Source organism: Mastigoproctus giganteus, chromosome 10, assembly GCF_048544385.1.
Source record: "Mastigoproctus giganteus isolate SK-2022 chromosome 10, ASM4854438v1, whole genome shotgun sequence".
Lineage (NCBI taxonomy): Eukaryota > Metazoa > Arthropoda > Arachnida > Uropygi > Thelyphonidae > Mastigoproctus > Mastigoproctus giganteus.
Genome location: NC_143584.1, coordinates 132653385 through 132668979, shown reverse-complemented (window position 1 = coordinate 132668979; position 15595 = coordinate 132653385). Strand labels below are relative to the sequence as shown.

Here is a 15595-nt window from a genome sequence, read left to right as displayed (position 1 = left end):
GGGGTAGCCAGTAAACAGTACACAGTTAGAAGCTAAGGAAAAACAGGTGTGGTTGATGTGCTCTGAATGGCATGTTACAAATTAGGAATAACTACCTATGGTATACTTAGAAAAAAGTTTTGTCAACAATTTCATTTCTGTAATAGTGTGCTAATTTAAATTCTGTAGTATATCATATATTTAAATTTTGTAACTTTGTAAAGTTCAGAATTTACCTTAATAATGGCTGCTACAAGGTCCACTTACAATGCAAAGTCCAAGGGTATTGTAACCCAGGTGGAAATGTTTGTGGGCACTTCAAATGTGAGTCATTTGTATAGCTTGTGGCACATATTCTATGGTTGGTCTAGTGGACAAACCTAGCTTTACTGGTAATTGTTTTCTTTGCACCCAATGTAAAGAATGTTCAGATCTCAAATTACAACTTTGTGCATTATTTGAAGAATTTGAGTCACCGAAGAAACAAGCACTTGCCCTAGAAACAAATGTAACTGGGAGCTTGTCAGGGACTCAAGTATCTCCTGACCTGCCAAATGATGCATCCCCAATTCGGATCCCAGAAAAGAATAACCAATCGTAGACTGCTCTGGTTGAAGGTGTTCTAGTTTTATTGGGTGACTGTTGTCAGGGAAATGGGTAAAATTTTTTGTAATAAAGATAGGTGGTCTAGAACCAGAGTGTGTTTGGCAGGAGCAACAATGATGATGTTACCAACAGATTGTCAGATTTTAAGGGAGGTAAAGAAAGTATTATTATTCATGTGGGGATTAACAGTATTAAACAGAAATGACCTGACCATCTGTTGGAGAAATAGAGGATTATGCTGGAAAATGCTGGAGGGGATGCCACGAGTTAGGTCAGAACATGTATTTGTCTACAGTTCTGCCTGTACACAGTAGTTAGGACTATATGCTTGAAAGCCTTGTGGATTAACTTGAGACTTGAGGAAATCTACAAGGCTCATGGGGGGAAGATTTTTACCAATGGGGCTTGCATTTGTATGTAGCAGGAATCAATTTTATAGAAATGGTATTCATTTGAACAAAAGTGGTCCAAGGATTTTTGCAAGTGTCATTGAGGATTCCCTAAGGGTCAGGAAACTGCTAGTTGTGGGGCAGGGAGAAGGGTAATTTAGATCCACTTTTATCTGATGATATGGGTCTAGGTAATGCTTGTACTCACCTCAAGAATTCTTGTTTGTTTGCCACAACAGCCAACTTTGGTAAGATGTTCTGAGGGTTGCAACATTTCAGATGGGGGAGGGGGATAAAGCTAGGAAAACAAACCTGATAACTTAAACTACTATATAAAATTACTTAGTCTCAACTGTGTCTACAGGAATGTCAGGAGTGTTGTCAATAAAATGGCAGAATCTGAACTCCTGTCAGGCAACTAATGTTGACATAATAGGACTAATAGAAACGTGGTGCCTCCCAGAAATTGGTATGTTGAGTTCCACTATGGTATGTATAATGTATTTAAGAAAGATAGGGAAGGTAGAAGAGGTGGAGGGGTCATGCTTCTTATCAAAAGCAGCCGGAGCACGAAAAGAGCTTTTGCTGTGCCTGAAGTTACATCTGTCCACTTAGAATTTGTGTGATGTGAATTAGTTGGAAGCAAAAGAACAGTGAGAGTGGAAGACTCTCATCATATTCTTCACACTCTTCTGGTCTACTACAGACCAAAAGAGTGTGAAGAATATGATGAGAGTCTTTACATACAAATGGAATGAGCAAGCAAGTGCAAATGTCTCATTCTGGGTGAATTCAGTCTGACTCGCATTGATTGGAATAAGTGGGAGGGAAACTTATGTTGGGGAAAATTTTTTTCTAAATAAACTAAATTATTATTATTACTACCAGCATGTCAGAGATAATACTAGGGGATGAGAATATCCTTCATGCTGAGAAGAGACTTGACCTCATCATTACACACAATTAGATGACATCACAGGACTTAAAGTACAGGAACCATTGTCAAGAAGTGATCATGCAATCATCATTTGGAAAGATGAAGAAAGGCGTTGGAGTATTTAAAGGTAAAGACACTGGTTTTAACTTTAGAAATGGGGACTTTGACAGTTTAAGGCACTGTGTGTTATGTATTAATTGGGTGGATTGCAGAGTGAGGGAGAATACACTTGAATTATGGAATACCTTTAAAGCAAAACTCACAGAGGTCATGAATGCATGCTAGACCTATGGTGTGCAAAGTGTGGGATGCGACCCCCAGAGGAGCCGTGGGATAAATTAAAAGGTCGCAGAAATTTTAAAATAAATTTATTTTTTGTGTACCTAAAAGCTTAAAACCTGTTGTTAAAATTACTTTTAAATACTGTAGGTGTAGAGACCTTGCTATTCAAACTAAATCTGAGATATGAGATACCAATGAACCCTACTGCCCACTGTGTCAGACAATAGGATTCATTCGTATCACCTTAATTTGCTCACTGGTTATGGACACACAAAAAGCAGCTGACTAGTGCAACTTCTCAGTATGTATTAATGCTTACTTCTCAGTACTAATCAAATGCTGAGTAGTACTATGAAGTACTACTCAATTAATCCCTTATAGTAATCCCTTTAGCTCTTAATTCGTGTTTCCTACAGTACAAATTCTCAAATTCCTGTACTATATTGCCTAAAAGCCAGAGGTGCGAATGTGCAGTAGCAGTAAATATACATAGCATGTGTGTTGCACGCAGCTGCGGCACTAGGGTTTTGGTGTCCCTAGACAGAAATATATTTGGTGCCCTTGAGATACTTTTATTAAATATTATTATAATAAAAATTTTGAATTTCAGCTTGCTTACCATGTTCCGTCGGCCCTACCTGCACCCATCCTTTTTTCTGCTTTGTAATTTGATGCATTCTCCTTGCTGCAATAAAAATTATTTCAATTATGCATGGAGAAAAGTATAGCAACAATTTAAAAACTATTCCTCTGTCCAGAGACACAGTTTCGAGGTGTATTACAGTTATCGAACAACATAAAATTCAATTTATTAAATCAGTTGAGAGAAAGTCCAATTTATGCAATACAGTTAAATGAATCCACAGATATTTCAAATCTTGCTCAACTTACTGTATATGTTGGATAATGCTACAAGGAGGATTTTCTATTTTGCAACACTTTGGAAGGAAGAATGATGGGCCAGAAGAGTTTTGATGTTATAAATATTTTCCTTCAAACAAATAATCTAACATGGAACAACTGTGTTGCGATTTATACTGATGGCTGCATTAACAGGAGAAAATAATGGTTTAAAAGCAAAGTACAGGAAATTGCTCCAGGTATAGTTTTTAATCATTGCATTACACACAGGAAAGTATTAATAGCAAAGGAAATACAAACTGATTTGCATGAAGTTTTGAACGATGTAGTAAGCTGATCTGTAACCAAGTTACAAAGGAGGTTAGGCAGGCCAAGGCAGATTACGAGAAATCTTTGGCAAGGGATGCAAAGAAAAACAGCAAAGAGTTCTTTACTTATGTAACTCTAGAAGGAAGGGGATGAATCAGATTGGTCCACTTGATATCGATGGGTCAACTGTTGATGACCCTGCTCAGGTAGCTAACAAACTGAATGAATATTTTGCATTGACATTCACACATGAGGAGTTATTCAGTGAGGGGAATGCCAGAGGTGTATGCCTGTCACTTTACTCTCAGGCATTCCCCTAGGGAATGCCTGAGAGTAAAGTGGAGGAGAAATTGTTGAAGATAAACACAAGAAAGGCACCAGGGGTGGATGGGATCTATCCAGTTATATTAAAGTAGACAGCAAAGGAAGTAAGCAAACCCTTAGCCATAATTATGAGAGCTTCCTTGGACTCAGGGGAAGTACCCATGGACTGGAGATGTGCAAATGTGACCCCCAATTGACAAAGGAGGATCAAAGGGCTACACAAGTAATTATAGACCTGTTCGTTTAACTTCTGTTCCTGGAAAATTAATGGAGGCACTGGTTAAAGAAGCACTGCAGGATCATCTAGACAAGATTTCAGTTACACATGGTTTTGTTAAGGGGAAGTCTTGCCTGACCAATTTGATTGGATACTATGATGCAGTCATAAAAGAACTGGATGCAGGGAATAACTTTGATATTATATACTTGGATCTTAGAAAGGCTTTTGATTCTGTTGTACATGGAAGACTGCTGCACAAATTGGAGCAGTGTGGCATTGGAAGCAAATTGCTGCTATGGATAAAGGGTTGGTTGAGGGGGAGAAGACAGAGAGTGGTAATCAATGGACACTGCTCATCGTGGGCTAATGTTATTAGTGGAGTCCCTCAGTGTTCAGTATTGGGTCCATTATTGTTTTCTGTATTTATAAATGATATTGATGATGGTATATCCAGCTTAATGTCCAAGTTTGCAGACGATACGAAGGTTGGCACGGTTGTCAAGGGCACTACTGACACTATGCTACTGCAACAGGATCTGGAAAGGTTGAGCAGATGGGCTGAGAGGTGGCAAATGAAGTTTAACATTGACAAATGTAAAGTACTACATATGGGAAACAGCAAACCCAGAGCAACGTATCAACTCTGGGGTACTACACTAACAGTGGTAGAGAATGAAAGGGACCTGGGGGTGGTTGTGCAGGCAGATATGAAGTTTTCTGAGCAGTGCAGATGGGCTGCAAGAGTAGCCCATGGTGTATTGTCGATGATATATAGGAATTTTTCTAGCAGGGATAAGGAGGTGATTATTCCCTTGTATAAGGCAATGGTCAGGCCACACCTAGAGGACTGTATACAGGTCTGGAGGCCTCATTTCAAGAAGGATGTAGAGATGCTGGAACGAGTACAGAGAAGGGCAACAAAATTAGTGAATGGAACAAAGGGGTGCTCTTATGAAGAAAGGCTTAAGTTTTGCAAATTACAGTGTCTGGGGACTAGGCACCAGCGAGGTGATCTGATAGAGGTGTATAAAGCCTTGAATGGTTTGAGCATGCTCAATGCTGATGGGATTCTTTCTCTTGCTCAGAATAATCAATGGACACTGCTCATCGTGGGCTAATGTTATTAGTGGAGTCCCCTCAGAGGGCATAAATTCAAATTGAGAAAAGACATGTAGGATAGACATGAGGAAATTTGGCTTTAGCCAGCGGGTGGTTGGTTGGTGGAATAGACTTCCATCCCTTGTCATGGAAGTTGATAGCCTAAATAAGTTTAAGGCTCAGCTGGACAGGTATTTCGAACGAACAGAGGGGTGAAGTGGAAGTGGTTATTTTTTGTTTATTTATTATTTTATTTATTTATTTTTTTGGCTGATGCTGCATAAGCTTGCTTTCTTGCATCAAATGCCTCTACTAATGCTAATGCTAAAAGTGTGATCAACTTTATTGAAAGTAGAAGCTTAAATAGCAGACTTTTCACTATACTTTGTAATGAAATGGGATCTGCTTATGAAATGCTTCTTTTTTATATGAAAGTGAGGTGGTTGTCCAGTGGTAAAGTGTTGCAACGTCTTTTTGTCCTCAAACGTGAAGTTTTATTGCTTTTATCAGATACAGATCAGAACCTTGTTCAATTGTTTTCAATTAAAAAATGGCTTGGAAAACTTAGCTGCCTTGTTGATATGCACAGTATTTGAAAAACTTAATGATTTAAATTTAAGTTTTCAAGGACAGGGAACAAATATATTAATACTCAGCAGCTTTCAAAAATAAGCTGAACTTTTGAAAAACCTGATTTGAGCATAATAATACTGAAATGTTTGCATGTTTTTCTCATTTTGTTAATAGCAATAATATTGACATTTTACAATTTAGGGGTGTCATTACCAACCACCTAACAATGCCAATGAAGAATTTTTCTATACAATTATATATCTCCAGGAAAAAAATGAATGTTGTATTGGATTTGTGATCCCTTTGCTTTTGAAATTTCTTCAAGTCTCAAAATTACCATTGAGCAAAAAGACAACCCAGCTGATGTTTCGGATGAACTGATCAAGTACTTTGCATCTTTCTTTACTGATGAATTGACCCTTCATGCTGAGAAGAGACTTATGCAAGTGAGACTGAGTCGTATGAAATTAGGGATGACTTTTTATAAGAAAAACTTTTGAGGAAAGTTTGTTCTTGGGACTGTTTATTAGAAAAACTTCCCAGTGATTTTGAGGCCACCAGGGAGTGTATTGAACAATTTAATATAATTGTGAGGACTTCTTTGAGAAGTGTCAATATATCTCTAACAACCATAAAGGAAGTTGTAAGAGTGATGTTAGCAACTACAGACTGGTTAGTCTGACTTCAGTAATAGGGAAAATCTTAGATGCATGGATTAACAGTGCAGTCCAGGGGCGTTTAGATAGATATGGCATTCTGAATAACAAACAAGATGGTTTTGTTAAGGGAGAATCATGTTTAACTAACTTATTAGGCTTTGATTTGATTCTGTTCCTCATGAGAGGGTATTGTGTAGGCTGGAACATGTTGGGAATACTGGAAAAATTCTAAGATGGATTGCTGGGTGGCTGCAGGGCAGAAGGAAGAGGGTTTGCACTTAATGGATATTCTTTAGATTGGTGTCAAGTCAGAAGTGGGGTACCCTAAGATCAGTTCTTGGACCACTGTTGTTTCTGATTTTCATAAATGATATCGCCGTTGGGATAGAAGGCAAGATGTCAAACTTAGCAGATGACATTAAGTTTGGCAGAGTCATTAATGATCAGTGCCAAGCAGCACTTCTTCAGGATGACTTGAAAAGGCTGAAGGGAAGATCAGAAAAGTTGATACTATATTTTAATGCAGCAAAATGCAAAGTCTTACACTAGGGGAATAGAAAACACAAAATAAATTTTACACTTGTGGAATTGAATTAAAAACAGTGGTGGATCTGGGAGAAACAGTACAGGCAGATATGAAGTTTCCTGATCAGTGTAAACATTAGCATTAGTAGAGGCATATGATTCAAGAAAGCAAGCTTATACAGCATCAGCCAAAAAAAAAAAAAAAAAAAAACACACCCCTTCCAATTTCACCCATCCATTTGCTCTAAATGTTTGTCTAGTTCTGTTTTGAATTTCTTTAAGCTGTCCTCTTCTGCAACGACAGGTGGAAGATTGTTTCAGAAATCGACCACCCGCTGGCTAAAAGCAACTTCCTGCACATCTATTCTACAACTGTCTTTCCTCAATATGAATTTGTCACCTCGGGCGATTAATAATAAATATGGTCTTTATTGTAAGGTTCACAGATACCACGACTTTACAATACCCTTCACGGCACCATGCCAGGGTTTAATCTGGGCAAGAGGAAGAATCTTGTGAACATTGAGTTTGCTCAAACCATTCAAGGCCTTCTACATCTCAATCAGATCAACTCGCAGGTGCATAGTCTCCACACACTGTAATTTGCATAACTTTAGCCTTTCTTCATAAGGGCAACCCTTTTTTCCATTCACTAATCTTGTTGCCCTTCTCTGTACTCATTCCAACAGCTCTACATCCTTCCTAAAATGAGGCCTCCAGACCTGTATACACTGCCAAGGTGCAGCCTGACCATTGCCTTACACAACGGGATAATCACCTCCTTTTCTCTGCTAGAAAAATTCCTGAATATCATTGATAAGACACCATGAGCTACTCTTGCAGACCATCTGCACTGCTCAGAAAACTTCATATCTGACTGCACAATTACCACCAGGTCCTTTTCATTCTCTACCACCCTGAGTGTAGTACCACATAGTTAATATGTTACTCTGCGGTTACTGCTACCCATATGTAGTACTTTACATTTGTCAGTGTTAAACTTCAGTTGCCACCTCTCAGCCCATTTGCTCAACTTTTCTAGATCCTGCTGCAGTAGTGTACTGTGTAAGCTCTGGCTTACTTAGTAATGAAAAAAAATATATGTATAAATTTTTTTTGGATAATATAGTTTAGCTATATTCAGCATCCCTTATTCGTTGTGTAGAGGTGTCGGGTGGTATGTAGAGAAGGAGTTGTATGAGTGGGAGTTTTTGTGGAGTAATGGCGTAAAATGTGAGGAAGGGAAATCCGCTAGTTGGGAAATAAAGCCGAAGGTTGCTGGAGAAAAGGTTTTCGGGGAAAAGGAACATGAAAATAGGATCCTGTAACATCAGACGTGAGAGGTTGGGACCTTAGATATCCAGAACAGATTAATTTTTAGCAATTTGACCAGGAAAGTAAGTTACCAATTTTCCTTTATAATGTTCCCTGCTCTAAATTTATTCGGGCAAGAACGATTTTAGTATCAACTGGAACTCCCTGAAGGTATTCAGTGTTCCTGAGAAATAATGTGTTCATAAGACTATTGTAAAGGATAAATATTAACTCTTTAGAGAGCGGTGTTTAATATTGAGATTGCAGAATATTGATATTGAAATTCAAACTATATATGTTTCTCAATTTATATTGAGAAGCATATGTAGTCTGAATTGTATTTGGTGTGTACTAGTAATTTTTAATAACTGTGAATAATCCTCTTGCAAAGTATAGTTGTAGAAATGTTCATGTTATTCAGGGAGACTGTATTTTATATGTAACTGTTAACTGATGAGTATTTTCTTATTTGTCTTATAAGGTGATATGTATGATTTAGACCTAGCAGTATGTATTAAAATTTTCCTTGATATTAACGTGTGTCTGGAGTAAATTTTGTTTTCACCCTCTCTGTATATACTGAAAGGACATGGAGTGTTCCCTGCAGTCAGAGGCCCTAACAGATTTAAAATAAAGTAAGACAGTAGACTTTAACAGTAGTGCTTGTGTGAATTGTCCTAGGTAAACCTAAGTTGGCTTTAATCAGCCAATACAAATGTAGCCTTATGACTGTCATTAGTTTTTTTTTTTTTTTTTATGTGAATCCCAAACACGAGAGGTATTAGAACCTATAGTATTTAGTACCATGCTTGGGTTGAAGGTTGAGAAGACGAAAGAAGATATTTGTTGACATTGGACTTGAACTTCTGTAGATTGTAATTTTCAGGAAATATGTATGAAGGAAGGTTGTTCCAGAAAACGGCAGTTGAATGAATAAATGAGGAAGATGAAAAGTTGGTTCTGTGGGTTTGAAGTTGGACAGTAAATGGATGTTGGCTGGTGGCAGCACGTGTTCGGACTGTTTTGAAAGAGAGAGCGGGAATTATAGAAGCCAATTCAGAAGAACAGTGCCCATGGAAGTATCTGTAGAAGAGGCATGCAGCAGAAACAGTGCATCTATGAGAAAGCGAGTGGAGAGACTCTGTTAGAGATGAATCATTAATTAACCTAACTGCCCTCTTCTGAATGGAATCAAGAAGCCTGAGAGAGGTTTTGGGGGCACCACCCCAGATGTGGGAACAATATTCCATGGCAGGGCGGATTTGCGATTTATACAGAGTGAGCAGCTGTTTGGAAGAAAAGTAACGCCGAGAGCGAAAGAGAAAACCAAGTTTTTTAGATGCAGAGGAAGCAATATTTGTAATGTGCTTGTGCCAAGAGAGATTAGAAGTCAGGGTAATCCCCAAAAGAGATATATCATTTTGCCTAGAAATCGGAGTGTCACTAAAGATAAGCATAGGAGCAGAAGAATCCTTTTTGCAAGATATAAGACAAGACTGAGTTTTATAAGGGTTGAAATCAACTAAGTTGTCTTTGCCCCACTGGAGAATTTCCTGAAGATCGGCATTTAAGGAATTGGTAGCAGATTTTCGAGAAGTTGAAGCTGATTGAGCAGAACAAGGTTTCGCAAAATGGAAGGTTGAATGCAATGTGCTATAATCGGCAAAACTATGGATAGGATTTCCAGTCAATGGAAGAAGGTCATTGATATACAAGAGGAAAAGAGTGGGGAAAAGAACTGAACCTTGGTGGATACCGGCATTGGTGGAGAAGTTAGAAGACAGAGAGCCATCTACCATCACCCTCAGTGAGCGATCACAGAGAAAACTGGATAACCAATTACTAAAAGCAGTTGACAAACCATAAGATGGAAGCTTGTTTAGAAGACCTTTATGCCAAACACGATCGAAAGCCTTTAAGATGTCAAGAGCAACTACTTGTGTTTTACCAAACCATTCCATTGAATTAGTCCATAAATGGGTAACATAAGCCAGAATATCACCAGTGGATTGACACTGATGGAATCTATACTGGCAATCGTTGATCAGACGGAAGGTTTATAGGTAGTTTAAGAGTTGGCGGTTAATTGATTTCTCCATTACTTTAGAAAGAGTAGAAGTAATTGCAATGGGACGATTGGATGGGAGGGATTTGTCACCCTTTTTAGGAACTGGCTGGATATGAGCAAATTTCCAAGCAGAAGGAAAAACACCTTTGGAATAAGAAAGTGAAAAAAGGCATTAAAGAATAGGAGTACATTCAGGAGCACAGGTTTTGAGAACAAGTGGACAAATACCATCAGGACCTGGAGCTTTCTTAGCATCAAGATTCATCAAAATCCTTCTATCCTTTTGACTGAAGACCACAGGAGGCATTGAACGGAGCGTGTTGGGAATGGTGGGAGGTGTTTTACCAAGATCATTAATACATGAGCTGGAAGAAAAATGGGATGATAGCAGGTCAGCTTTATCCTTGGCTGAAGTGACAACAGAACCATCTGGTTTGGACAGAGGTGGGAGCAGAGATGGGCAAAAGTTCCGGCCAATAGCTTTGGCAAGATTAGGGCTACCATTAGGGCAAGAAGCAAGTTTTCTACTCTTAGCCTGTTAAAACTCTAGTTTGGACTGATTAATAACTGCTTTACAATTGTTGCGAGCTTTGGTGTAACCAGAAATGAAACTGAAGAATTAGAAACAAGCCAATTACGATATGCAACATTCTTCTCTTGGACAGCCTTAGCACATTTATTGGAAAACCAAGGTTTAGATAAAGGACGAGATTTTAGAGTGGAGTGTGGGGTAAAGGATTCCATTCTTGCAAGAATAATTTCACTGACACGATCTGAGCAAACGTTGACAGCAGAAGTTTTGAAACAGTAATCCGATCAAGGAAAATAAGAAAAGAATTCTCGCAGGTCATCCCATTTTGCATTCTTGTAATGCCAAACAATAGGAGATTGGGAATAGCCATGAGATAAAGGTTCCATTGGAGAAGAGACAATCACCAAGTTGTGATCCTAAAGGACCTCTCACTTCGACCGTGTACTTAAAAGGGTTGTTTGTGAGAAAAAGATCAAGCGTATTGGCTGTATGATTAGGATTGTCTGGTATTCTTGTAGGTAAATGAACAATCTGTGCTGGGTCATTAGTAATTGCAAAACCTTAGCATCTCGACGTGCTGGGTTAGTGTGACTAGAAAACGGATGCCAGCTAGAGTTGTGAACATTTAAAATCACCAAGGAAAATTACCTCACTGTTAGGAAAGTTGGACTGGAGAAAGTCAAGTTGCAAACAGAGGAAGTCAAAGAGCTCCAAGTGATTAGTGGAGTTGGGAGAACGGTAGAGACAACAGATGAATTTGACACAATGAGGTACAGAGATTTTAAGCCAGAGAAGATCAAAGAGAGGAGATTCCAAATTTCCAAGTCTCTGACAGGGAATATCAGCACACATTTGTAAAAGTACCACCTTTGAGGCGAAAGGAATCATACAGCGAATAATTTGGGCATCTGAGATGAGCAGTAGTTGAATCAACCAATAACTGAGATTCTGTCAGAAAAAGTACATGGGGTTTGGCAGACTGCAAGTGGAAATGCACATCGTTGATATTAGAATTGAGACCATGTATATTTGTGAAATGAATTAGGAAGTCCTTGGGAGGTTTAGATCTTTTCGCAGATAAGCTTGCTCTATTAGTTGGACAATTCATGGTGTATTCAATAGTAAGAAAAAGTGGGTGGGACATGCTGTATGAAGTAATGAAATTTTTGGATATGGCGTACATGTGGGAAGAATATACCCAGATCCTTGACATAACGTGGCTCCTATAATGCCCCGCATACACACTACTCGGACTCCCTCCAGTCACTATCTGGCAGAGTAGAGGTAACAAGATTATACACTAGCTGATCCGGAAGCCTCCTAGAGAGTTACCAATAGGTTCGGTCCGGTGTACTAACTAGCGGCCAGCCTGCGAACACGGTTTTAGAGCTGTAAACTCGAAATGTAAGGAATATTGGATCTTGCCACGATGTTCATAACCTCAAAAGTCATCAATCATACTGCTTGATGGAAGAGATAGGGAAGGGTCGACCGGAACTTAGCTCTAGAGATTAAACATGGGTTCCACCACTTCAAGCCTCTAATAAGCAAAGTGGTGGTATTTCACTGGTTGATGAGTGTCATCTACCACCTAGTACTGCCTGGTAACATAGAGGGGTGGCATTCCTCCATGTGGTGTGGGTGCCACACCTCGACCCTTGCTTACGTTGGTTCACACCTGAGTGGTCACTCACCGTGTGCTTGTGCATGGAGGTTATACCCAGGATTACTAACAGTCCCACCATCGTGAAGGTGGAAGCAGAGGATTTGGTTGTCACAGACCGTCCGGACTTCGCCGAAATGTTGTCCACTTGACTTGAGTGTCACCCGAATATCAGTTCCATCAGCGTTTTAGACTCCCAGGTAGCAAGTACAACTTGTCTGGCATATCTGAGAGAATGTCTGTGACAATCTCTCAGATATGCATGTAGTGTCCTTAACAACGAAGTCAACCATTGTATCGTCTGCAAACTTAGGTATTAAGCCTGATATACCTTCATCAATATTATTAATAAATACAGAAAACAGTTGTTTTCTGTATTTATTAAACTCCACTAATGTTATTAGTGGAGTTCCACTGAATCCTGTGGAACTGCACTAATAACATTAGTCCACAAAGAGCAGTGTCCATTGATTACCACTCTCTGTATTCTTCCACTCAACCATTCCTTTATCCATAGCATTAATTTGCCCCCAATGCCACACTGCTCCAATTTGTATAGCAGTCTTCCATGTGTGACAGTATCAAACATGTATCCAAGATGGTCCATGGTGTCCTATCAATGATTTATTGAACATTATCCTGTATTGAGGTCATTGTCCACTGTATAAGGCAATTGGAAGACTATAATACTGTTTTCAGATATGGAGCCCTCATCTGAAAGAAGACATTGAGTTTCTTGAAAGGATCCAAAGATGAGCAACTCGCATAGTGAGATTTGCAAAAGGTTGACGGTACGAGGCAAGACTCGAGCGCGTGGCCACCAAATACGGAAGAGGCGGAAAGGTCAGGGAATGACCACCGCATACCCCCGGAGGAATATGGCCTCAATTTCTAATGCTCCTAAAAACAAAATAACAAACAAACGAGGCAAGACTGATTATGTGGGCTTATAGAGCTTGGCAACCAGACACCTCAGAGCTGACCTTATTGAGGTTTATGAGGCTCTTAGAGGGTTTAGTAAAATGAACAAAGGTTGAGTTTTTGCTGTTATAGAGTATATCAGAACTCGGTGGCATAAATTCAAATGAAAGGGGGAGAGGTTCAGACTAGATTGTAGGAAGTTTTCTTTTATCCAGTTGGAATGAGTTTCCTTCACAGGTAGTTGAGGCTGACAGTTGGAATAAATTCAAAAGTCATATGGATAGTTACCTGTATGAGGAGGAAAGCATACAATTTGTGTTTTCTTATCTACTCTTGTATGAGATGATTAAATATGTTTCCTCACAGTCTATGAATCATCTGCTCTGTTTGTACAACAGAATCAATTTAAAAAAGCAGTTTCTGAACCTGGCAGTCATCCTTGCCTTCCTGAAACTAGGAAGTTTTAAATACGACCAGCAAGTGGGTAGTATTTAAAAATACTACCCGCTTGCTGCTAACCCTTTGTTCTAACGAGCTCTTGTGTAAGGTCCTTGTAGGAGTGATCAGTGCTTGTGTTATGTAGTTTGAAGCTAATGATCTGCTTTTCCGGACACAGTATGGCTTCTGAAGGAACAGGTAATCTCTTGGCCATTTAATCCCACTGGAAATATTCATCTGTGATGCTTTCTTGAAACAAACACCAGTTGTCAGTTTTCTTTGATATTGAAAGTTCGTATGACTTGGAGATTTGGAATTTTATAAGACACATCCAACTTTGGCCTTGACTGCATTATAGGGGTTACCACATTCATTTCAGCCATTCACAAGCCACTAATTGCCCTTACTAATGCCAGTTGCTATCTAGCTTGGGGTTAGGCCCCCATTTTTGGAGTTTTCTAGTGGTCTAAAGCGTGCTTTGGAGTGACACGTACATGGTCTACCAGTCTTGGATGGCTGTGGCTGATATAACTGCTGGACTGTATGATCCTGTTCTAGGCTTTTTTCTTGGCTTGACCTGAGACCATTTGCTGTTTTTCACAAAACCATGAATGGTGAATTCTACTGTGGACAATAATGCATTACCTATATTGAGGTGGCACATCAGGGTAGCCCATATTGTGTTTGCAGGACAGTGCTCCATCTCATTATGCCCACTTTATGATGGAATGGTCTGAGGACATAGGCTTAGAAAAGTTGCACTGGCCAGCCCGGGGTACTGATCTATCCTACTGAGAACCTCTGAAATGAATTGGATCATTGGGTGCACGTGAGGAGAGACTGTGCAAAAAAGTGCTGAACTGTTTGCTGCTTTGATGGCTGAATGGGGAAGAATATGGAGGACTTATACAAAAAAAAAAAAAGATACATATTATATTATTAGTTTTTCCATAACATGAAGATTATTTTTATATATGCAGGTGTTTGAATATAAATGGTGTGCGTGTGTGTGTGTATTGGCATTCATTGGGGTAGGGGGGGAATATCTACTTGTATTTAGATCCAAATATAAAACAAAAATTCATCTGCTGTGAGTTGATTATGACTGACAGCAGGTTAAAGATGAATTCTTTGAGTTTTTTTTTTTAATCTGTTCCAATTTTTGAAATTCTCGATTAGTTTTTTAACACCAAGATTTGATATATTAAAAGTTTATTTTAAATGATAATTGGAATGACATATCGTTTTTTCTAACCTCCCCCTCCCCGCCAAACCCAATTTCACATAAGAAAGACTTGGAAGAGTGGACCACTTAATTTAAATTGTCTTTTTATTGTTTTAGGTAAGTGGAAGTGTCATAAACTCATTGAAGGTCTGCCTTTCAAAAGAGCAGTATCAACAGGTTCTCAAGACATTGGACAATATTACTTACATTGAAGAATGTTCATTAGAAAAGGTTTTGCATGACAGCCCATTTGAGAACACTGTTGAAAATGAGGTAAGCCCCCTCCCATAATTGTATTGTTTTGCAATAAGAATGTAGGCCTTTTTATTGTATCCAGATTTGATTACATCAGAAGACGTGAAGCAGATTATTGTTAACATAATTAGATAATAAGGTCATCATCCAGTTTATTTTATATTTTACGAATTTAAAGGTTAATTTCTGAAAAGGGAACCATTCACTTCACCTATTTTATATTATTACTGGTTAGAAATGTTTTTATATGGTTTATTCATTCACTATGAAAAATTACAATTATTCATAACTGAGGTTACACTGGTGCATATTAACAGTGACCAACAAGAAAACCATGACTGACAATGAAGGATTGAGGGAAATCAGTATTAGTAGAGGTGACTTAAAGGTGACCATCAGCAGCCTTCTAAATTATGC

The 15595-nt window shown here is 38.8% G+C and overlaps 1 protein-coding gene across 6 annotated transcripts in view; it reads left to right on the top strand.

Annotated features, from left to right (window-relative positions):
• LOC150079291 (intermembrane lipid transfer protein VPS13D-like) overlaps nucleotides 1-15595 on the top strand; it is a 1618665-nt gene that overhangs the window by 554022 nt on the left and 1049048 nt on the right. For all 6 annotated transcript variants that reach the window (XM_090383928.1, XM_090383929.1, XM_090383926.1 and 3 more), the window contains one exon: nucleotides 15046-15196. In XM_090383928.1, the coding sequence (XP_090240054.1) occupies nucleotides 15046-15196 (151 nt within the window). The remainder of the gene's footprint in view (nucleotides 1-15045; nucleotides 15197-15595) is intronic.